General features: G+C 56.8%; 2 protein-coding genes across 2 annotated transcripts; one reads left to right on the top strand and one right to left on the bottom strand.

Annotated features, from left to right (window-relative positions):
* Positions 1 to 26: 26 nt before the first annotated feature.
* TKFC (triokinase and FMN cyclase) lies at positions 27 to 5,045 on the bottom strand. The gene is made up of 18 exons (XM_042785425.1): positions 4,964 to 5,045; positions 4,222 to 4,285; positions 3,910 to 4,099; positions 3,714 to 3,824; positions 3,458 to 3,639; positions 3,257 to 3,335; positions 3,010 to 3,099; positions 2,828 to 2,862; positions 2,637 to 2,721; positions 2,474 to 2,563; positions 2,240 to 2,356; positions 1,908 to 2,027; positions 1,650 to 1,787; positions 995 to 1,101; positions 781 to 884; positions 650 to 683; positions 423 to 512; positions 27 to 299 (listed from the first exon to the last, which is right to left on the bottom strand). Exons 2-18 carry the CDS (start codon positions 4,225 to 4,227, stop codon positions 147 to 149), a joined length of 1,731 nt encoding a protein of 576 aa, XP_042641359.1. The 5' UTR covers positions 4,228 to 4,285; positions 4,964 to 5,045; the 3' UTR covers positions 27 to 146.
* Positions 5,042 to 21,644, top strand: DDB1 (damage specific DNA binding protein 1). The gene is made up of 27 exons (XM_042785388.1): positions 5,042 to 5,208; positions 6,035 to 6,183; positions 6,311 to 6,427; positions 7,612 to 7,833; positions 11,242 to 11,356; positions 11,454 to 11,551; positions 12,864 to 13,022; positions 13,423 to 13,506; positions 13,687 to 13,803; positions 14,171 to 14,273; positions 14,441 to 14,516; positions 14,597 to 14,705; positions 14,880 to 15,058; positions 15,154 to 15,317; positions 15,413 to 15,520; positions 15,879 to 16,086; positions 16,289 to 16,384; positions 16,624 to 16,735; positions 17,257 to 17,380; positions 17,744 to 17,908; positions 18,327 to 18,421; positions 18,585 to 18,755; positions 19,445 to 19,554; positions 19,667 to 19,836; positions 20,150 to 20,252; positions 20,608 to 20,731; positions 20,919 to 21,644. The coding sequence occupies exons 1-27, from the start codon at positions 5,148 to 5,150 to the stop codon at positions 21,000 to 21,002; spliced, it is 3,423 nt and encodes a 1,140-aa protein (XP_042641322.1). The 5' UTR covers positions 5,042 to 5,147; the 3' UTR covers positions 21,003 to 21,644.
* Positions 21,645 to 23,293: the final 1,649 nt, after the last annotated feature.

Here is a 23,293-nt window from a genome sequence, read left to right as displayed (position 1 = left end):
TTTGGGAATGGATGCTCTGAGCCAGCTTAGCAGGGCAGGGGAGATCACAAAACTTTATTGGGGGGACGTGGGACGTGGTGCCAACGTCCCCCCGTTACTGCTGGAGCTGCAGGGAGGCGAGGGGGTGACCGAGGGGCACCCACCCCTCAGCTCCGTAGCCCGTCCAGCACGGCCCGCAGCACGGTGGCCACGGCCACTGCCCCGGGGTCGGGCTGCAGCAGCCGGGCTGAGCCGATGTAGCTGGCTCTGCCCGCCGCAGCCTCCATATTCCTGGTGGCTTCCGCCGCGGCTTCGGCGCTCTGCCGGGGTCAAAACAGGGTGTCAGCAACCCCCCCGCCCACATCCTTCTTAGAATCTACCAGCCTGGCTTTGGGCTACCGGCTCTGGGTTTTGCCTTGCCGGGTTCCCCTCTTGGCCCATACCTCCACGGCGGCGGCCAGCACCGGCAGCACGGCTGCGCCGGGGCTGCGCAGGGCGTGCAGAGCCCGCGCTGCGGCGCACAGCGAGTCCAGCTGCGAGAAAGGAGGAGGATGGAGGGGGGGGGAGGAAAAGGCAGGGTTGAGAGCTGCGGCCAGGCTGGCAACCCCGGTGGCTAGCGGGCAGCAAGGTGGCTTTGCCCCGTGGTCCCTGCTGGGATGCCAGCACTCACCATCGTCCTGTCCCCTGGCGCAGCTCCTCCGTACCTGTGTAGGATGCAGGGGAGGGGGTGGGGGGTGGGGGTTGGCAGGATGCTGTGGAGGGATTTTGGGGGGGGTCGTCCCGGAGCCCGGCGGCACTCACCGCTGCATGGCTTCGATGCCGGCGTCCACGGCGTCAGCCCACGCCGGGAGATCGCTGCGGTTGAGCAGGGGCCGGGCGGCCGCCGTCAGGAACAGCCCGTAGAGCTGCCGGGACACGGGTCTTGTCATCGCCCCGCTGCAGAGGTGGTGGCGGGGGTGACAAACCCAAGACCTGCATCCCTCAGCCCCCCCATTTCCTCTCACCCCGCACTCACCACGCCGGAGGAGCCCCCCATCTTCTCCAGCAGCAGGTCGGCCAGGGCTGAGAGGAGCTGGGCTGGGGCTGCCGGTGGGGGCCCCGCGCGCACCCACTCCTGGATGGCTGCGGGGAAAATGGGCTGGGATGCTCCCCTTGGCCCCACGGGGAGGGGCTGGTGGGGTGACCCATGGGGCCTTGGGGACCCTTGTCACCTGGGGGATCCCTGCCCTTTTTGGGGACAAGCAGGGATGTGCACACACCCCCCACCCCCCCTGCAATGCCTTGGGGCAGCTGTCACTGGACACAGAGACATTTTGGGGTTGTGGCTCCCAGTGTGTGGAGACCCTGTCCCCTAAAAAAGGATGGCTGGGGGGGGAACACCCCTGTCCCCCAAGAAGGGACAGCTGGTGAGGGGGTGGACACTGTCCCCCAGGAAGGGGCAGCTTGGGTGGGGGGACACCCTTGTCCCCCAGGAAGGGGCAGCTCAGGGACCTATCCCGCTCCCCAACTGGAGAGAACAGTTTGGGGTTTCCCACTCCCTGAGAAGGGATGTCCCAGGGAAGACCCCACTCCTGGGAGGTGACACCTGGGGTACCCTCTCCCCACAAGTCCCCAGCTGATCGTGTGTGTGTGTGTGTGTGTGTGCGTGTCCCACCACCACTGTCACCCACCTCGGGCAGCCCGAGCATGCGTGTGGCCGCAGTCCCCGTCCCCTGCCTCCCGGTCCAGCTCGTTGAGCTTATCCTGCATGTCGAGCAGGGTGCTGCACACCCGCTCCAGGACCAGCTGCACCCGTGCCGCGCCAGGCCCTGCGGGAAGGAGATGTCACCCCTGCCCATCCCTGGGGGACACAGGGAAACTGAGGCACAGGGAGGTGACACCTCCTGGGGGGGGACGTGACACACACATGACACTTGGGCTGCCCATACCTGTGCTGGCCTCATGCTGCGCAGTCCCCGGTCCCTCTTTTGGGGCTGGTACCTCTTGTCTTTGGCTCGTCGCAGGTGCGGTGGCCAGGTTGGGCCAAGCCACCGCCGTCGTCTCGGCATCTGGAATCGCCGGGAGGTGACAGAGAGGCGAGCGCTGACTCAGCAAGATTCCGCTGGACCCTCGCCAGCGCGTCTGGCTGGCTCCGGGAGCTTTCGGGGTCACCCCCCACTGACTTTGTGTCTCTGCTGTCCCCTCACCCAGCACCTGGGGGGACCCCTCCCCATCCCCTACAACCCCACCCTCTGCTGCATCCCCACTGGCGGATGCTCACCGATTAACCCCACCAGCTCCTCGTCCACCAGCATGAGGGTGAGGGAGACCCCGGCCATCTCCAGCGCTGTCATGAAGGAGCCCACCAAAGCCCGGGCGATGTGGATCCCTCGGCTCTCTGCAGGCATGGCCGGTCCGTGAATGATGGGGGGGGGGGGGGCGCATTGCAGGAGGGGTCCCCAAAAACCAAAGGGCTGGAGCTTGGTGACCCAAGACCCGCCCCCCCTACACTCACCCAGGGAGCGCACGGCTGCGCCGGCCACAATGCTCAGCTCCAAACAGGACAATCCACCCAGGTTGTTCACCACCAGCACCACAGAAGCTCCTGCGGGGTAGGGGGCAGAATGAGAGCCCTGCCCAGGGGGCCTGGGGGGGCTACAGAGTCAGGGGGGGCTCACCTGGGCTCAGGGGGAGGCGGGAGGCGTTGGAGGGGTCTGTCATGTGCGCCAGCATCGTCTCCACTGCCTCATCCGCCGGCAGCACCTGGAGGGTGGGGGGTGGATGGGGGGGGCCATGAGGGCAGAGCGGGGGTCCCAGGAAGCAGCAGGGAGGAGGGACACACACACACACAAACCAGGGTCCCACTCACCTTCATCCTGCGCACACCTGCCTCGCCGTGGATCCCTACGGAGATGGGGCGGCGTCACAACAGGCTGCGAGCAGCCCCCGCAGCGGGCGATGCCTGCCCCACGGCGGGGATGGGGGGCACGCAGCCCCCACCGCAGGGTACGGGGGGGCCTGGGGGAGGACACAGCAGGGGCAGCTCCTCACCCAGGCCCAGCTCCATCTCATCGTCAGCCAGCTGGAAAGTGGGCTTGGAGCCCGGAACGCTGCAGGGGGACAGGCTGAGCCCCAGGGTACCTGTGTGGGGAAGGGGAGGTGGGGGGGGGCTCTGCTTTGCCCCGGGGTTGGGAATGGGCAGGGGACAAGGCACACAATCCCCCTCAGGAGCCTCGTGTCGTCCCCCCGCCACCCCAGGGGGTCCCCACAGGACAGCAAAGGGGCCCCACACATATACCCATGGCTTTGGCAGCTGCTGACACCTTCTCAACAATCTCATCCAAGCTCGCCCCTGCCTCAGCCAGAGCCCCCGCCACCTGTGAAGGGCAGCAGCGGGTGAGAACTCTGGGGCCCTGTCCCCCACCCCTAAAAATCCCCCGTCCCCCCCCCCCCCAAAGGGATGCAGTGGGGCCCTGGGCACCAGCAGCCCCTTACAGACCTTGTGTACGAGGACAGTGCCGCACAGCCCGCGGCGCCCGGCTTTTTTCAGGGCTGTGAAGGCGCAGTCATCCCCCACCACCACCATCCGCACGTCGGCCCCTTCCGCCCGCGCTCGCTCCAGCGCCAGCCCGAAGTTGAGCCGGTCCCCGGTGTAATTCTTCACGATCAGGAGGGTCCCAGCTGTGTAAGGGGAGGCGGAGAGGTGGGGTAAAGCCACTTGTGTCCCCCCCCACACCCCACCCTGCCACCCTGACCTGCGCCAGCTTGTGTCACCGCCCGGATGGCTGCCAGGATGCTGCCCACAGCTGGAGAGGTGAAGACGGCACCGGCCACCACACCGGTCAGCATACCCTTCCCGATGTACCCTACAGAGCAAGATGGGGTGTTCAGGGCCATTTTGGGGGGCAGCCGGCCCATGGTGGTGATATGGGGGGGGGTGGGGGTGGTTACCTGCATGGGCAGGCTCGTGGCCGGAGCCCCCTCCGGAAAGCAAAGCCACCCGGCCCCGAATGGCCACTAAATCAGCACGCAGGACCACCCGGTGTCCCTGCAGAAGCCGGAGACCGGGGTTGCAGGCCACCAGCCCCGCCAGCGCGTCCTCGGCGCAGCCTGCCGCCGAGTTCACCAGCTTCTTGGCGACCTGGTAGTACAGAGAGGGGTGGCGGGGGCATGGGGGTGGGCACCCCTGCAGCTCGAAGGGGTGGGGGAGCAGGGAGGGGGGGGGTTCCCCACCATTCCCTGCCGCTTCCCCGGGAGGCTCACCTCCATGCGGGCGCGGTGGGGATGGCGGAGGATCCCGCGCAGCCTTTCGCTCTGAGTCCAAATTCTGTTGGGAGGTGGCAGGGGCTGAGGGAGGGCAAGGTCCAGCCCCGGCGGGGACGGGCCCCCTGTCCCACCCAGGGGTCCCGGGGGGGTGGGGGGTGGCAGGAGGGGGACGGGGTGAGATTTGGGGTGATCAGAGCGGGGTGCTGGGTTCAGTGTCGTCGCCAAACAGGGACCCCAATCTGGGGTGGGGGAGGACCAGCATGGGAGCATCGCCCCCCCCAAACAGCGACTCCCCCCTCCTGGGGCAGTGGGGAAGGGGGAGCACTGTCCCGAGGGCAGAGGGGGACCAGGGCGGGTGAACCCGCCCTCACCCAGGGACCCGCTTTTGGGATGTGGGGGGACCAGGGTGTATACACCCCACCATCAGGGAGCTCTTCTCAGCACAGGACCTGGGTGGATGCGCTTCTCTCCCCAGCTGGGAACCCCTTCTCGGGGTGTGCGGGGGGATCAAGGCGGGGGGGGCACCCCACGTCCCGGGATGCAGTGGAAGGGGCAAAAGGGGGGCTGCACCCCCTAAAGCGGGAACCTCCCCCCCTCCTGGGATACGGGGCGGAACCACGGTGGGAGCATCCCCTCCCCAGCGGGGATTCCCCGGGTTGTGGGGGAACCAGGGGACCCCCAAATTGAGATTCCCCCCAAAAAAGTGCCAGGGACCCGCCGGAGCATCCCCATGCCCTACCTGCCGTCTCGTCTGCTCCGCGGGGTCCTCCGAGCGGCCTAGAGCGGCCCCGCGCGGCCCCTTCCGCTGACGTGTGGCCGGCGGCGGGCGGAAAAGGCGGTGGCGGCCGCGGCGTAGAGGCCGCGCCAGGCCCCGCTTCGGTGCCGATCCGGTTTACTCCGTTGTGCTTCGCTTTGCCGCCGCCATGTCCTACAACTACGTCGTGACGGCGCAGAAGCCAACGGCCGTGAACGGCTGCGTCACCGGTACCGCCGGGGAGACGGTGCCGGGACTCCCCCGGCCTAACGGTCGCGGCGCCGGGGCCTGTGCGGGGCCGGAGCGGGGGTGGTGGGGGGGGGTGTGTCTGGGATACCGGTGGGGTCATGCAGGTGCCTGAGGCGGGGGTGGGAATCGCTGGGGCTAGAGGGATGCTGAGGTTTTGGGGGGGCTGTTCTGAGGCACTGTAGGGGGACTCAGGGGGATCCGCCGAGATGTGGGGGGGGGGGGCTGTGAATGTTTTGAGGGGTGCTGAGGTGCGGGAGGGGGGCTGCGGTAGTGCTGAGGGGGTGCCCAGAGGTTTGTAAGTGTGTTGGGGGGGGGGGGGCACCGGGGGTAGGCAGAGGGAGGAGGGCTTGAGGGTTGTTCGGGTGTTGTGGGACATTAAGGGAGCTGGGGTGGGGGGCGGGGTTGGGGCACTGGGGGTGCGTTGAGGTTCGGGGGGGTTGGCGTGGGGAGCTGGGGGTGGGGTTTCTCTGGGGGATGTGGGCCAGGCTTGAGGTTTCTGAGAGCTTGGGGTGGGGGTAACCAACAGCAGAGGGCTGGGGGGGGTGGGGTGGGCAGCTGCATTTTGCCTTCCTGGGAAGTGTTTTGGGGTGTTGCAGTGTCCTCTGGAGAGGGGGTTCGGGAGAAAGGGCCCCAGGACATGAGGTTCTCTGGGGAAAGACAAGAAAGTCAGATCTCGGGGAAGGCGGTTGCTGAGGGGGCTGTGTGTTGTGGGGTTTCGGGGTGCTACAGGGAGGCCGGTGCTCAGCCCGAGGCTGAGGGGCTGACTCCTGCAGGTTGCTCAGTGATTTGTCCTCTCCTTTTATCCAGGCCACTTCACCTCAGCAGAGGATTTAAACCTGCTGATCGCCAAAAACACCCGCTTGGAAATCTATGTGGTTACAGCAGAGGGGCTGCGGCCCGTCAAGGAGGTGGGGATGTATGGCAAGACCGCTGTCATGGAGCTTTTTCGTCCCAAGGTGGGTGCTCTGCGGGGAGGGGAGGGCTGTCTTCCAGCTCTGGGAGGGGGGAGGGCAGGGGTGGGCACTCCGGGGGCCGCTGGCTCTGACACCCTTCTGAAGGCATGGCACCGCTCTGCTTTGGCAGGGGGAGAGCAAGGATTTGTTGTTCATCCTGACGGCCAAGTATAATGCCTGCATCCTCGAGTACAAGCAGAATGGGGACAGCATTGATATTATAACCCGTGCTCACGGCAACGTGCAGGTGAGTGAAGCTGCAACACTTAAAAGGGGCAAATTCCCTTCCTTAGGGCTGGTTTTACTCAGTAACAAGAGTGAGGCTAGCTGAGGGCTTTCTGCCTCTTTAGTTATGATTTTTTTGCCTACTATCACCTCTGATCTGGTTTGCCTGCTGCCACTGGTATTTCCAGAGGGTTTTTCCTGCAGCGAGTCAGCCTCGGGCTCAGGGACTGAGGATGTGGCTACAGTTGTGTTCTTGGGTTAGTTTGTAGAATGATAAGGTTAATTTGAAATACTCCTACTGTGAAGAGAATTGGTACTCAAAGCTTAATATAAGGTGGAATTCTCACTGGAAAATGACTCCCCCGGTATTTCATGGCCAGTCTCTACACACTGTGTACCAGAAGGATGACTGCTGGAGCTACTCTTACCATCCTGGCCCCACAACCTTGTTAATAATTGTAGATATTCTCCATTGTTCTGGTTTTATGTGGATTAAAATCACGCCTTCTGAGCCGGTCAGAAATCCACATGTTTCTTTGGCTTTTTGTTACTAATTAGCCAAATGATTTCCATCAGCTGTCAAGACAAAATATCTTCCATCTGTTTCCAGGCACTGAGCTTCCACTGACTCACTGCTGGTGGAGCTGAGCAGGGGGTTACGGGCAGGAGATGTAGGTGGGCACGTCCTGTCAGTAACATGTTAGTGTGCTGGGGGAAAAGTGCTTAATCTTCCCATGCCACGTTATTTTGCCTCGTGACCTGTGGAGATGCTGATATCAGCCCCCACTGAGTAACACCAAGGGGTCTGTGAAGGCTGATAACAGCGCTGGATTTCTGGAGGGTGATTGTTTTGGTCTCCATCAGCGATAGAAAGCAGAGGCATGGGGTGGCGATGTGGCTTCTCCGAGGTTATGCAGTACGGGGTTGGGATCAGAAAAACGGTTGCGGGGACAGCTCCTGGTTCCCAAGAGAGAGAAAGAGTGTGCTGTGGGAGCTGTGCCAAGCTCAGGCTCTCTGGTGCCAAGGACTTGCTGCTTTCAGCAGGGGATGCCTGAGTAGGTGGTGTTTTAAAGCCTGCAAGGAGACCTTCCTCAGCTAAGGGTGGGAACTCTTGTACCTCCTATTCTCAAGTCACACAGAGGCAGGGGTGTCTTTCTGGCACTAATTGCTCTTTTCCTTTCCCCTCACTGCGGATCTTTCACTCAGGATCGTATTGGCCGTCCCTCGGAGACTGGCATAATTGGCATCATTGACCCAGAGTGCCGGATGATCGGCCTGCGGCTCTATGACGGCCTCTTCAAGGTCATTCCCCTGGACCGGGAGAACAAGGAGTTAAAGGCTTTTAACATCCGCCTGGAAGAGCTCCAAGTCATCGATGTGAAGTTTCTCTACGGCTGTCAGGCTCCGACCATCTGCTTCGTCTACCAGGTACCTTGTTCTCGATTGGTGACTCAGGCGGAGGATGCTGGAGCGTGCTGGTGCACCAGCCAGAGTCTCTCAGAGTCTTCCAAAGGGCTCAGAGCAGCAGCAGCGCCCTGGAGCCAACGGAAAGCGGCGCTTTGGACAGAGCGAAGGACAGTTCTGGCTCCTGCAGGCTCGTTATGTTGCTGAGGAAAGTCCGTGTTCCTCTGTGCCACTTTTTTCTGTTTCTGGGAGAGAGGAAGCCACTCTCTCCCACAGCAGAGCTGGGCAGCTGATGCTTTAGATGGGACTTGTTTCCTTTTGAAGCACTTGGGAGGAGAGCATGGGGCTTTCCAGCAAGTACTGAGCAGGTGGATTAGATTTGATTGAGATTTCCCCTCAAAAAAAAAAAAAAGGCAATATGTCTTTTTTGGTATTTGGGAGGCCACTCCAGGGCTGTAAAGAGGGGCTGTGACCTCTCCTATCGTCTGGGTCCTCTGTCCCAGAGGCAGTGTTTGTAGGCCCTTCTCTAAACATTTATTGTTGAACCAAAGAGCCTTTGCTGTGCTGACTGGGCAAGGGATTATCTTTGCTTTGTCCAGGCCAGGGCAAACCTGGGTCTAGCTGAAAGTTCCTGAGATGGCAGCACAGGCTCTGGTGTGAATTTAGTTCCGCTTCAGCATAGTTCATAGCTCTCGTTATATGAGTTTGCCACTACAAACCACGTGGCAGCAGTGACTTGATTTTTCCCTATCAGTTTCAAAAGTCACTATTACTGTTTTCAAGAGGGGTGGGAGCTGTTGAACCCCCGCAATGGTTACCGAATAAAGACATGAGGGGGCAAAAATCACTTTGTCACCACATACCTAAGGGTTGGGAGAGCAGCCCAGATTCCCCTGCGTCAGGATAGTGCTCTTCCCCTGCCCTGCGGGTGGCTGGTGCTCTCCCTTGTCACCTGAAGAAGTGCCAGCGTGCTCTCTTGGGCCTGGCTGGGAAGTGTCACCAGCTGTCGCATCCTGCCCACCTCACAGACACTCGTGTGATGATTTAACAGCGTGCACAGAAAGGGAAGAAAACAGGGAGGGGTTTGATTGTCTGAAAAAGTAAAGGATTTTCAGCTAATGTGTAGGAACAAGCACTGTTTGATTTTTTTGTTTGTTTGTTTGTTTTTTAACAAAATCATTGCTGCTCTTCTGTTTTGGGGAGAAGAGAGTCGTGATCCCTTGTATGACAGAGTGGAGCCTGATCTGGAGGGCTGTGCTGTGCACGCTTTCACCACACATGGCTGTCTTGTTTCTGTGTGACTGGGGAGTGTACGTGGGGCCCATTTTGTTTTATCCCACGCAGCCACGCTGACTTTGAAAGCTGGTGTTGGAAGGGAAGCTTGTGGCCAGTCTTTGCTCTAGAATTAAGCAATAAAGGTGACTGATTTATTGTGTGTTTCTGGTTTTGACTCGCTGCCTGGGTCACTTCCCCAAAGCTAGGAAGCCTAGCAGTGGCGGTGTGCTGCTCTGGAAAGTGCTGAGTGTACCTGTGGGTTTGATCAGTCCCGTTGCTGTTGAGTGCTGGGGAAACTGAGGCAGAGAGGGATGGCAATTTGGACAAATTTTTAAGCTCGGTGTCAGGATCTGGATAGGAGTGCACCAGTTTCCACTGGGTGCTTGAGTTTTGTAAAGGAGGAGCTTGTTCACTCCATGTAGTCAGCAAGTAAAAAAGATCTTATCTGGAAATCTGACATCTTTACGGATTAAATCAGAGCAAATCTATTAATGGTTCTTTTGTTATAAACATGTACAGTATGAATAAAAAGTAAATTAATAGCTTGCTCCATGTCTAACACTTATAATACAAATTTTATCCTTGCAGCAGGAGCAAGATATAAGTTCTGTCTGACTCATTAGGCCTTACATAAAACTCTGGCTTTGTTTTGGTCCCTGGGTGTCTGACTTGCGTGTGTGTGGAGAGGGGAACGTTTCCAAGTTGTTGCTTTGATTCCTTTTCAATTTATTAATCATTATCACAGGATTTGGACTGAAAAGATTAGCCGTTTCTGAGATAATTTTTGTGTCGTTCTGAAACCAGAGGAAGATATCACAAAAAGGGGAAGTTAATAAAAATAAAAAATAAAAAAATAAAAAACAAACCAAACCAACCCACTTGAGAGCTGCTGTGGTGTGGAGTAAAAAGGTCTAGAAATGTCAGAAGTTTCATTAATGATTCCTCTGCCATTTTAACAGCCCCACTTCAGCTTTTTCCTCCCCACAGAGCTATTTCTCTTCCTGGCTTCCCTTTCTCTGGCAGCCAGCACTGCTCTTTGCTTCCCTCAGTGCTGGCTCTCACCAGGGCTTCGGGATCTGGAGCGCCGTCGGTAAGGACATTTGTCAAGCAGCAGAGGCTGTGAGGGGTGAGCCAGGAGGTGCCCACCTTTCCTGCCAGCATTTGTTTCCAGAGCTGACAGCTACAGGGAGGAAAAAAAACACTTAGATCTGGAAAGCGATGAGGCATAGTAAATAAAAAGACGCACGGCTCTTTTCAAGTATTTCTGTGAACAACGTGACAAAGGAAACCCGGCTCCCTGTGATTTAGAGCCTCCTCTTAGCTTTTTGAGACGTGAAATTGGGCTATGAGTTGTGTTCAGAGTCCTCTGTGTGCTTTGGGTGCTCATACATCTTTTCCCCATCCGGGTTCCCAAGCGCTTGTTAGCACAGACCGCCTTTCCTGTAACGGGGTGCTGATTTGGGGGCCTTTTCTCCACCCAATGCTTATTTCAGTAAAGCCTGTGTGGACTTGCTGCCTTGGAGACCCCTGTGTGCATCAGGTTTGGTTGAAATTGCCCCGCAGGGCTTGGAATTAGCTGGAATAGCAGTTGCTGGGGGGATTATTCAGCAAGCAGATTATGTTTCCCCAGGAAACAAGGCTGAAAGGCCCGAGGAGCGTCGAGATGGGAGCTCAGCTGCTCTGGCACCTGCGCCGCTGCAGCGGGGCTGAATTCCTGAACTCTTGGCTGGAGCTGGAGGTGGTGGCGATACCGTGCAGTGCCGCTCGTGTCCAGATTTGTAGAGCGCTGTGTGTCAGATAGGAGTCCCAGAAAAATCACTTGTATAAAAAAAAAAATATATATATATAAAATGCAAAAATAGTTTTCAGTCTCTTTTGGCACAGGGATTTTGTTGAAGGTGGTTCTCTGCCTGGGTGAAGTTAGGGAGAACACCAGTGCATGCACGTTCAGGCATGGGTGAGGTTTGAGGGAGACTGGCGGGGAGGTGGGCAGGGTGGGAAGCCACAGCAGGTCGCTGGTGATCCTGCTCTTGCAGGAGATGAGGTGGGGGTCTCCCGGCTTCGCAGGGTGCCGGTCAGCTCTGCCTCTCATTTCTGTGTTGCTGTGCACGTGAGGCTGTCATCAGTGTACAGCGTCACTTGTGGCTTCTCTTTCAGGACCCTCAGGGTCGCCACGTCAAGACGTACGAGGTGTCCCTGCGCGAGAAGGAGTTTAACAAAGGTCCTTGGAAACAGGAGAACGTAGAAGCTGAAGCCTCCATGGTCATCGCAGGTAAAAGATCTTCCCTCCCATTTCTTCCTCAAGGCTGAATGCCTTGGTTATACCGCACAGGTTCTCTAATAAGACATTTATCTTCTCCCCTGTGCAGTGCCAGAGCCTTTTGGAGGCGCGATCATCATTGGGCAGGAGTCTATCACCTATCACAACGGAGATAAATACCTAGCTATAGCTCCACCTATCATCAAGGTGAGTGACTGCTGAGATCTAGAAACGCATCCCGTGTAACTCCTCTGTTCCCAGGCATCTGAGTGCTGGGGGGTGTTGGGCTACTTGTAGTCAGGAATTGAAACTGCTCTTGTCTCCAGTTGTAGGGCCACTTTACTCTCAGAGGTTTGGCAAGTGTGGACGTTTTGTATGATGCCTGGTCTGTTTCTGGGGACTGAGGGTCGTATGTCATCCTCGTACTAGTGGTGGCGTGTGTTTGCACTGCGGCAGGCAGCTCTGCTCTCTGTGGAGTGCTTGGAAGTGGTACAGTAAAGCTGAAATCTTGTTTGGGCCCCCGAGAAAGAGATTAATTAAGAGGTAGTGTGAGGTTTGGGCATGGGTCCGGGCCAGAGCCTGGTTCCATTTCAGGCAGCAAAAGATAAGAATGAGCCCCTTGGAGGCTTGAGTTCACCAGTATATGATTGGGGCACTTTTTCAAAGGAAAAAAAGACTTGCAGAGTTCATGAGAAGAGTTGAGCTTGTGGTTTTTGTCAGAGGGACAGGCTGGTTCCCACTTTTAAACGGTGCAGGAAGCACAGATGGCATGGCTGAGGTGCCACTCGGGTCTGACAGAGGGCTTGAGCTATGATCAAAAGGTCCTTTTAAGCTGGAAACAATGACGGGCTAGAAAAGAGCTATAAATACTGGGTAAAGAAATACTGATACTGTTGCCTGAATGCCTACAGGCACTCAGACCACTGGAGCTCTGTGGTGGAGGGTGTTATGTTGGAGCAGGCAGAGCGAGTCACCTGTGCTCTGCTGACATACAGATCCAGGTCTTGACCTGCAGGCACGTCTGTGCTCAAGGCCAGCGGGATGTTGGAATCCAATAAAGATCTGCAAGATGAGGATTCTTAAACCAAACCCAAACTTGTTGACAGGAGGCCAGGCGACATCTACCACACAGAGGAAAACATCTGCAGAGCTTGGGCAGGAGTTGCAGCAGGTTTGGAGCTCTGCCAGTCCCAAGTAGTATCCCTGCATCTGTGGAAGGCCCAGCCTTAGGAAAACAGGCTTTCTTTTGGCATCTTTCCTGTGCTGTGCAAAACCTAGGGACGTGTTTAATTTAGGAACACGAGGTGGCTCCTAGTGACCCAAAGTGAGCCCATTTGACCACAGATTCTGGTTGTGTTTGCTATTACGGTTTATTGAAGGGCGAAGCCAGCCCTCTCCATGCAGGAGGAGCAGGACTCTGTGGCGGTTGTTCCCTTCTGGCATGTACAGAGCTGGTCTTTTCTGGATGCCCATTTGGGGCCATTTCTCAATGGGTTTTTACCCCCTCCTTTGCGTTCAGCAAAGTACGATTGTGTGCCACAACCGCGTGGATCCCAACGGGTCCCGTTACTTGCTGGGGGACATGGAAGGACGCCTCTTCATGCTGCTCCTGGAGAAAGAGGAACAGATGGACGGCACTGTCACCTTGAAGGACCTGCGCGTGGAACTGCTTGGCGAGGTAGGACTCAGCCACGCCGATTGTGTGATCCCTGTCGCTTCTCACCGCGGGGCTGGGAGGTTTCACAGACTGGAAATCCTCTGCCGAGGACAGCGGCAGGAGCGGTGTCTCTTGGAGCCCGGGATGTTTCACCATTGTCACAGCTCTGAACTGTTGGTTGCTGAAAAATTAATTCCCTGTCTGGGCGCTTGAAAGTTTACACAGTCTTCCCAGGTTTTTGCCTGGTGCTTCTGTGCTGTCTCTGGGAGAAGTTTGGACTCTGGGTTTTGTAAAGGGATTAAAATCCCCTCGTGTGCCCTGGGTCTTCCTGTTGGGCTGCAGCTCCCATGTGGTGCTTGTGGGGTGTGGTAGGGTCCGTTTCATGCTAGTGGTGGTTCATCCACATCTTCTCACTTCCCAGACGTCCATTGCAGAGTGCTTGACCTACCTGGATAACGGAGTTGTGTTTGTCGGTTCTCGGCTCGGGGATTCCCAGCTTGTGAAGGTACGTGTCGGCTGTCTTCTGGCTTAGTTGGGTGTTCAGACACGATTTTGTACATCTTTATTTTCATCGTGGCCTCGAGAGGTGTGTGTGGATAAATTTTTGCTTTTTCTTTCCTGCCCTACACCCTTTCCAGTTGCTCGGTCTTGCTTGTTGAAAGCTGATGATTGTGTTTATCCGTAGCTCAACGTGGACAGCAATGAGCAGGGCTCCTATGTAGTGGCTATGGAGACCTTCACCAACCTCGGTCCCATCGTCGACATGTGTGTGGTAGACCTGGAAAGACAAGGCCAAGGGCAGGTAGTGTTGATTCTCCTTTTCTTTTCTCAGTGCTGGGGATGTCTGGGCCAGCCAGGTGAATGAGTTGGTTGTCCAAGGAAGGAAAAGACTACAAACCATTTGTTGGGAGATCTCAAAGTCTTACCCAGGTGCAGGGATGGTACTGAGGTCACGCTGAAGAGAGGTGTGAGTGGGGAGGATAATTCTTGGACACCCCTGTTCACAAGGAAGGGGTTGCCTTTGTGCAGTGGGGAAGGATCAGCTGCCAAAAAACGTCCTCTGAGAAGTGAAGATGGGTACCCCATCTTCCCCTGAACCTGTCGCTACAGGGAGGGAGTGGGGAAGCTTTCCACCAACAGTTGGTAAATATCATCTGCTTTTCTTCCAGCTGGTCACATGCTCGGGTGCATTCAAAGAGGGTTCACTGCGGATCATCCGGAACGGCATCGGGATCCATGAGCACGCCAGCATCGACTTGCCAGGGATTAAAGGTGTGCGAGCTGTTCAGTGCTGTCAGATACAGCCTGCAGCCTCAGAGGGGCCCGCTGGGGCCACATCGTGGGCACAGCCTGAGCTTGGGGTGTGGGGCAGGGGGTTTGCCACCCACCAGCTTTTGGGAACGTTCACTGTGAGCAAATGTGGACTCTCTTTGTTGCAGGTTTGTGGCCTCTGAGGTCGGACTCTCATCGTGAAACGGACAATACGTTGGTGCTGTCCTTTGTTGGCCAGACCAGGTAAGGTGGGGTTAACACTGAGCCAGGCTCTCAGCCACATGTTGGAGCATGATTTAACAGGAGCTGCCTTTCCCCTTCAGGGTGCTTATGTTAAATGGAGAGGAAGTAGAAGAGACAGAGCTCACGGGGTTTGTGGATGATCAGCAGACTTTCTTCTGCGGCAATGTGGCACATCAGCAGTTGATCCAGGTGATGCCAGTTCTAGGGAAATGCAGATATGTCTCTCACAGAGCTCTTACTGATTTTAGGGCTAACCTGGATCTGTGTTGCATACCAGGGGCAGGGTTTGCAGTACTTCCCTGGGCCAGTGTCAGAAGGGAGGTGGTGTTCTGGCTCTGAGCAGAGGTGTTCTCTCTTCCCCAGATCACCTCTGCTTCTGTGAGGCTGGTTAGTCAGGAGCCCAAAGCCCTGGTGAGCGAGTGGAAAGAGCCCAATGGAAAGAACATCAGCGTGGCTTCCTGTAACAGTAACCAGGTAGTGGTGGCTGTGGGACGAGCCCTGTACTACCTGGAGATCCGACCCCAGGAGCTCAGGCAGATCAGGTGGGTGCACGTCTCATCCTGGCCTGAGGACTCTCAGCTTCTGCTGTCTGTCTTTAGGCTCAAGACTGACACCTCTTCTTCCTCTTCCCTGCCAGCTGCACAGAAATGGAGCATGAAGTTGCTTGCTTGGACATCACCCCTTTGGGAGACACTAACGGCATGTCCCCGCTGTGTGCAATCGGGCTCTGGACTGACATCTCTGCCCGCATCCTAAAGCTGCCTTCGTTTGAGCTGCTGCACAAAGAGATGCTGGGAGGAGGTAGGGCTCCCCTGGGGCTGCTGTGTGGTGGCGGCAGTCACTGACCTGGCTGAGTCGTGAGTGACATCAGCCTTCTCTTCTTCTGCTCCCTGCAGAAATTATCCCGCGTTCCATCCTGATGACGACCTTTGAGAGCAGCCATTACCTTCTGTGTGCCCTGGGGGATGGAGCTCTCTTCTACTTTGGGCTCAGCCTCGAGACAGGTGACTGCAGGCCCTAGCACTGAGCGTGCTGCTGGAGAGGGTGGCTGGAATCCTGCCTTCTTACTTGCTTGATGTGTTTTCTCTCATCCCCCGGAGAGATCTCTCTTTTTTTTCTTGCGTTCTTGTGATGGGGTCACGCTCAGGTGGGACTGGTTCTGGGCACTGGGAGTTGGTGGATTTCTCCAGCGGATTCTGGAGAAAGGAGATCAATGCTTACACCCATTCCTTTACCCTGGGCTGACAGCAGGATGCATTTACCCACACTTTTTTCTTCCCAAGGTGTTGCAGCTGCATTGTGCTCTGTATTCCTGCTCTTGCGAGCTCCGTTGTGGCAGCTCCCAGCTCCTTTTTTTTGCAGGCTTGCTGAGTGACCGAAAGAAGGTGACCCTTGGGACCCAGCCCACCGTCCTGAGAACTTTCCGCTCTCTGTCCACCACCAACGTGTTTGCCTGCTCCGACCGCCCCACCGTCATCTACAGCAGTAACCACAAGCTGGTCTTCTCCAACGTCAACCTGAAGGAGGTGAACTACATGTGTCCCCTCAATTCAGATGGGTATCCCGACAGGTGAGCCTGCACCTTGCCTGCTGTGACACAGTCTGGGAGAGGTTGGGATTCTGCAGTGGCATCAGCAAACGGGATCCTGGGATCAGCACTTTTGAAGGGTGTAGAGGAGAGGGAGGTTCTTGCCGTGCCACCCACCTTACAAGTGCCATTGCTCATGTGTTTTTTTTCCTTTTTTTTTTTTTTTGTTTTTCTCTCCGTACAGCTTGGCGTTGGCCAATAACAGCACCCTGACAATCGGCACCATTGATGAGATCCAGAAGCTGCACATCCGCACGGTTCCCCTTTATGAATCGCCCAGGTGAGCCGAGCAGGGGGAGGGAGCCTGTGCTCTCCTGCACGGCACAAGGCTGGGGGAAGACTCCACAATCAGCATTCCTGCTGCGGGTCCAAATCAGCATGCAGCCCTGAATTGGAGGCTCGTGCTGAGAGCAGCCTGGGCAAGTGAACAGCTCTGTCTCTTGTCCCCAGAGCCTCCGTGCTCGCTTTGGAGTGGCCTGTCCTGGCTCTCCTGCTCATGCAGCTCTCTTTGTCCGGCAGGAAGATCTGCTACCAAGAGGTATCACAGTGTTTCGGCGTGCTCTCGAGTCGTATCGAGGTGCAGGATGCCAGTGGGGGCACCACTGCCCTCAGACCCAGCGCCAGCACCCAGGTGAGGGCTGCTAGATCATCCCTGAGCTCTGGGCTGTGGCTATCACAGTTCCTCAGGCCAAATGCAGATTTTTTCCTTCGCAATCTTCTCTTCCAAAGCTCTGAGTGACAGCCTGGAAGGAGGTGGTGGGTGACAGAGGCTCTTGGTGTGCTCACTGTGCTGTCTCCTCACCTTTGGTTTTGGAAGCTGCTCTTTCAGCCTCCTGTACAGGCTTCTGTTTGGTCTCCAGTGGTTTCCTTCTCCCAGAGATGCGGGCACAAGCCACCAGTGGCTCTGGTGGAAGCTACAACACCGTGTAAACTCTCCTATTAGTGCTGTTGCTCAGCAGTGCTACCTCTGCAGTGCCTGTCGCACGTCCCTGCTGGTGCAGGGAGTGTGTCCCTTCCCTCAGGCCCAGGGAGGTCCTTGCTTCACCTTCTCTCCCATTCATTCTTCTGCTCCCCGGTTGCCTCAGCCTGCGTGGAGCAGCGTGAGAACCTCCCGAGCAGCACAATGATGTGACAGATCTTCCTGTGTCCTAGGCCTTGTCCAGCAGCGTGAGCACCAGCAAGCTGTTCTCCAGCAGCACCGCACCACACGAGACGTCCTTCGGAGAGGAGGTGGAGGTGCACAACCTGCTCATCATAGACCAGCACACCTTTGAAGGTACCAGTCCCAAAGGTTGGCCATACCCTAGTCCAGTTTTCTCCTCCAGGACAAGCCCTTCAGCGCGTGGCTGGCACTGGCAATCCTCGCAGACTTGTGCAGATCTGTGATCTTTGCACATTTCCTTCAGTCAAAGCATTTTTCCTGGAGGATTGTCAGCCGCAGGGCGTGGGTTTAAATCATTGTGGGTTTTGATGGCACAAGATGGGGAATAAGAAAAGGGATCTCCAGGCAGCTACTTAGGACATGTCTTAAGTTTTCAGCTGCTCCTAGGCAAGCTGCTCTGCCCACACGTGGAGGTGCTGCCTGCCAGCACCCGCGGGCCAACCAGTTGTTTCTCCTTTTCCCTTTTTTTTTCCACAGTGCTTCATGCTCACCAGTTTCTGCAAAATGAATACGCCCTCAGCCTGGTCTCCTGCAAGCTTGGCAAGGACCCAAACACCTACTTCATCGTGGGCACTGCCATGGTATATCCTGAGGAGGCAGAGCCCAAACAAGGCCGCATTGTTGTCTTCCACTACTCCGATGGTAAGAGCAAGGTCTTCTTACGTGGCCTAGTCCAGCTGCTTGAGGGAGATAGAGGTGAGCTGCTCAGGCCCAAGAGAGCTCTCATCCCAGTAGCAGACAGTTCTTCCCCGAGGGGCCTGCTGCCAGCTGCCCACACACAGGCTCTGTAGCTGCTCTTACTCTGCTGCAGCCTATCACAGCCTGTCCCCTGTCCCCTCATCTAGAGAAGTCCAAGAATCCCTCACCAGACCTGGATGCTGGGTTTTGCTTTCTGTGTGTCTGCCCTTGCTGTCGTGTCGCTCCTGCATTACTCACGCACAGATCCTCTGAGAGAGTTTCTAGAGGGAGCAATGTTCAGAGCAGCTTGTGTGAATCCCCTGGGCTTGCCACCCGTGGGAGTGCAAAGCAAATAACTGAGCGGTGCGTGGGTTTATTCCAGGGAAGCTGCAGAGCCTGGCTGAGAAGGAAGTCAAGGGGGCTGTGTATTCCATGGTGGAGTTCAATGGGAAGCTGTTAGCCAGCATCAACAGCACGGTAGGGCTCTTGCAAGACCCTGACTTGTTCTAGGAACGTGTTTCGGAGCTGGAAGCTGCTCCAGCTGGGTGGATGTCAGCCAGGTCCCCTAATTTCCATTGAGGAGCGTGTCCTGGCTGGCGTGGGTGTCCACGCTGGCTCAGAGCTGTGTCCCTCCCTTCAGGTGCGCCTGTACGAGTGGACAGCCGAGAAGGAGCTGCGCACAGAGTGCAACCATTACAACAACATCATGGCCCTCTACCTGAAGACTAAGGGGGACTTCATCCTCGTGGGAGATCTGATGCGCTCTGTCCTCCTCCTTGCCTACAAGCCCATGGAAGGAAACTTCGAGGAGGTATCAGTGTTGAATAGTCTTGGTTGAAGGCGTGCTAGGAACCCGTGGAGCCTCTTCCAGTAGGTTCTGGGCAGGGGAAATGGTGTTTAAGGTGATAAAAGGAGGAGCCTGGCTCACTCCACCTTGCCAGCCCTTTGAAGATGAGGATATAGGGCTGTGCGACGAGAGCAGCGTCCCCTGGACGTGCTTTTAGATGGATCCTTGTTTCTGGAGGGACAGATCCCCGGGTTTCCAAGAAACTGGGCAATGAATCATCAGCCTTGAGACGAGCAGGCTTTGGGTGCCAGTTTGCTGCCTGCCAGGGGTGGGGAGCTGCCATCTGGACTGTTGCACAGTTGGATCGGCTTAGCACGACTGTCGCCGCATCTCTGGCAGCAAATGTGGCGTAGCTTGGGGGGGCGCAGGGAGAGCCAGGCACTGAGACAGGCTGTGCACTTAAATTGTGACGAGTGGCTCTAGGCACAGCTTTGGCACAAGCCGCTCTGCGTTAGGCATTGTCTGAGTGCCACTCGGGCCAGGGCCACCTCCAAAAGGCACTTGGTGCCTTTTGTGGTCAGCTGCTTCCTCTAGCAGAGAGGGACAGGCTGGATCCCACCTCGCTCATCAACGTTGGTGTCAGCTGGAGTGAAAATGCTGGGTCACAGGACAGGCCATCTGGGCACACTGTGTCTCCTCTCATCCCCTTCCAGATTGCCCGGGATTTCAATCCAAACTGGATGAGTGCCGTAGAGATCCTGGACGACGACAACTTCTTGGGAGCAGAGAACGCTTTCAATTTGTTTGTGTGCCAGAAGGACAGGTGAGCTGGCTGCGAGGGGGACGTGGCGATGTGTGGCAGGGAAGCTGGGAGGAGCAGGGCGAAGCTTTCCTGTCAGCCCAGCACTGACTGAGCAAGGCGCTTTGGATTTTAGCGCGGCCACGACCGATGAGGAGCGCCAGCACTTGCAGGAGGTGGGGTTGTCCCACTTGGGAGAGTTTGTCAACGTCTTCTGTCATGGATCTCTGGTCATGCAGAACCTGGGCGAGACATCCACGCCGACACAGGGCTCGGTTCTCTTCGGCACAGTCAACGGCATGATCGGTAAGGGTCGGGTCCCCCAGCCTGAGCTGGAGGGTGACCAGTCCACTTCCCTGCTGCTGGGCTTTCCTCCTGTCTCTGTCAAGTGACGCTCTGTGCCGTACTCCCCTCAGAAATCTGCTTTTCTCTCTGGATTGCTTCCAGGAGAAGAAAGTGCTCTGGCTTTCTTTGAAACTCCTCTTTTATCCCAGCTCTCTCGGGCACCAACTTCCAGAACAATTCCAGTCCCAGCAGCCTGCCACTCCCTGCCTGCTGGGAGCTGCTGGGATGCCCTGGGGTGAGCCCTGAACCTTCATCTCCGTTTTGCCTTTTGCAGGACTGGTGACCTCGCTGTCGGAGAGCTGGTACAACCTCCTCCTGGACATGCAGAACAGGCTGAATAAAGTCATCAAGAGCGTGGGCAAGATTGAACACTCCTTATATCCTTTTGCAGGAGCCTGGGCCGGTCAATGCTAGGGGCTGGCTTGTGAATTTGGTCCTAGCCAGGCGGGGGATGGGCTGTTGGGGGTTTTATCTCTGTTGCGACACGGGTGGGAGCGTTTTTTGCCAGGTGTCCAGGTCTTTGTGCTTGCGGAGAAGGTGCCTGTGGTAAAGAGGGGAGGCTATTTTGCAGGGTTTGAGGATGAATCTGGCTTTGTGGTAGCCCTAAAAACACAACACAAATTCGGTGATCCCTCCTGACCCAGCCTTGCGAGCCTGGGGTGGCCACTGCCTGCGTCCCCAGTCTGGGACTGGTGTTACCACGTGTGGATTTGGCTCCTTGACTGGCGGCACCTGGAGATCGTTTCACACCGAACGGAAGACCGAACCGGCGACAGGATTCATTGACGGCGACCTGATTGAAAGCTTCCTGGACATCAGCAGGCCCAAGATGCAAGAGGTGGTGGCAAACTTGCAGGTGAGACAAGTGATGGGAGCTTTTAGGCCCTTCCAAATTAGCAGCAGGGTGACCCTGCTCAGGAACCCAGGCTGCAGGGAACCCTTGGTTCATGCCTTTCTCTGAGCCGATGATCTGGGAGCGTTTTTCAGCACCTCCTGCTCCATGCTCTGATACCATTTTTTTTTTTTTTTTTTTTTCCTTGCAGATTGACGATGGCAGCGGCATGAAGAGGGAGGCCACCGTAGACGACCTGATAAAGATCGTGGAGGAGCTGACCCGGATCCATTAGCAGGATTCCAGCTTCCTCCACCTAGAGCAAGGGAGTCTTCCCCACCTGCAGCTCGGGGAACCCCTGCCCAGCTGCACCGAACACCTGCAGTGGTGGCCCTTGCCCGAGGGGACATGGGGGAAGGAGTCTCCGAAGGGGAGCCACCTTGCTGGGGATTGGGGGGGGGGGGGGGGGGTTGGGCAGGCACCCCATCATTGCCTGCTTGGATTCACGAATCCTACGGACTCGGCTGCTGACCCAGAACTGGGCTTTGCTGGTCGCTCTTGGGTGACTGACCGGTAGCACTCGGCTGAGGCCGTGCCCTTGCCTGGATTCACTCTTCACTGTTGTCTTTAGTATGTTTTTGTTTTGTTTTTTCTTTCTTTTTCAGCTTCATTTTTGATCCTATTTGTTTCATTGTGGGTTTTTTTCGAAGAGGTGAAGCTGCCTCGTAGGGTGAGGGCTGGAGGAAGCATCTGGGGCTGGCGAGACATGTGGTCGTGGATGAGAGAGGATTTCTCTACGTCTGGGGGACAAAGCCGAGTGGGCCAAGCTCGCTCCTCTCTCCACAGGATCTGTGGCTCGCTCAGGGAGGGAAGCTCTGGGAAGCTCAAGCAGTTGTTGCGTTTTGAGTTGTACCAAATAAAGTAGTCCAAGAGGAAAGGTCTGTCTCCTGTTGCTGAGTTCCTCACCTGTGGTACCTGCTGTGCAGAGCCAGGTCCTCAGCCGGCCGTGGGGATCCCCTTTTCCCAGCCAAGGTGGTTTCTGGAGTCTTCCCCCTCCTTAAAGCTCAAGGTGCTGGGGTGCAAGTCTGCTTTCCAGATGTGTTGGTTTATGGCTTTTTTTTTTTGACTTCAAGAAATTGTCAGGCAGCCTTGTGCTGATAACTCGCTGGTCCAGGCCCTGGGCCGCTGCTCCTTGCTCGCGGGGGCTCACGCTGAGGGTAATTCTGGTTCCCACCCCCGCTCCACAGGTGCACTGTGGCTGCCTGGGACAGCACTTCTGTATTAATTAATAATTATTCTTCCTCTACTCCATTTGGCTGTGCTGTAACTTGTCCAAGCCTGGGGCTGCCCCTGCCTCCCTGCTGCCCTCACCTCGCATTTGCTGCCAAAAATGCATGTGAGGGTGGCAGAGGCTCTCCTCTTCCTCTTCCTCTTGGTTTTCTCTGGGGCTCTGTCTCCTCTCTCCCCACCTGAGCCAGCCTAGATCTCACCTGACACTCAAACCCTGTCCGTAACCCTCCCTGTTAAGATCCCCCTAGTCCCATTCTGGGCAGCTCTATCCCCAAAACCCCCTCCCTGCAGCAGTGAGAGGTGGGCAGCGTCCCGTAATAGACAAGTTCATGGCAAAAGCATCCTCAGGGTCCTGCGAACATCTTTTAACAGTTGGGCAAGCCCTGGTTTCTCGGAGGAGGTTCTCTTTGGACATCTCTCTGTCCAGAGAGGTTTTTTAGGATTGGGAGAAGCGGACTCTGTGTTCCACCCTTTGCAAGCAGACACTATCTTTATTTACTTGGGCCTTTGGGCTCAGCGTTTGCCCGGAGCTCCTTCTTTTCTTTGCTCCTTGAAATTGGGGGGGTCCTGGGGAGCACCCCGGGCTCTGGAGCCCAGCACCACTCCCCTCTGCACTATCCTGGGGATGCTGGTGCTGATGTGATGCTGGCACCTTTCCCCCTTTGGTTTGTTTTTTTTTTTGTTTTGTTGTGTTTTTTTGTTGTTTTTTTGGGTTTTGTGGGTTTTTTTGTTTTGTTTTTTTTTTAATTTTGTGTGCAATCAGCCTCCTGTGGCTGGCTGAGGAACGCTGCTGGCCTACGGGTGTTTATCCCGTGTCACTGGCCCCGCTCCAGCCCTGTTTGCGCAGCCGCTTCCCTGGGCTGGGAGCTGGGGTCACGTCCCCTCTCCCAGGGCCGGGGGTTTCCTCCTTCCCCCCCCCCCCCAAGCTCTGGCTGCCCTGGGGGTCCCGCACCCCTCGAGCTGGCATGTGCACCCCACCCAGCACCCACTAACTCTTAATTTCCAAGCATTCAGGGGGTGATGCTACAGGGAAAGGCCCATGCCTGGTGCTGGGTGACCCCAACCCTTGAGCAGGGGGAAAGCTGCAGTTCTGGGGGGAATCCGTGCCGGATGGGGAACTGGAGGCTGCGGGTTGGTGAGGCTGCAGGGATCGACCCCATCTCTGCCCTAACCCGGGGCCGGCAGCGCCAGCCCTTTGCTCCCTGATATAAATCATTTACCTGCCTGCGACCTTCGCTTCAGCCCCCAGCCCAGGAAGGATTGAGGGGGCCAGGGGAGGGAGGGAGGTGGGGGGGA

The sequence above is a fragment of the Tyto alba genome, unplaced genomic scaffold (assembly GCF_018691265.1).
Source record: "Tyto alba isolate M040663 unplaced genomic scaffold, T.alba_DEE_v4.0 Super-Scaffold_8, whole genome shotgun sequence".
NCBI lineage: Eukaryota > Metazoa > Chordata > Aves > Strigiformes > Tytonidae > Tyto > Tyto alba.
The sequence above is the reverse complement of the archived record's forward strand: the minus strand, read 5'-3'. Positions and strand labels throughout refer to the sequence as shown.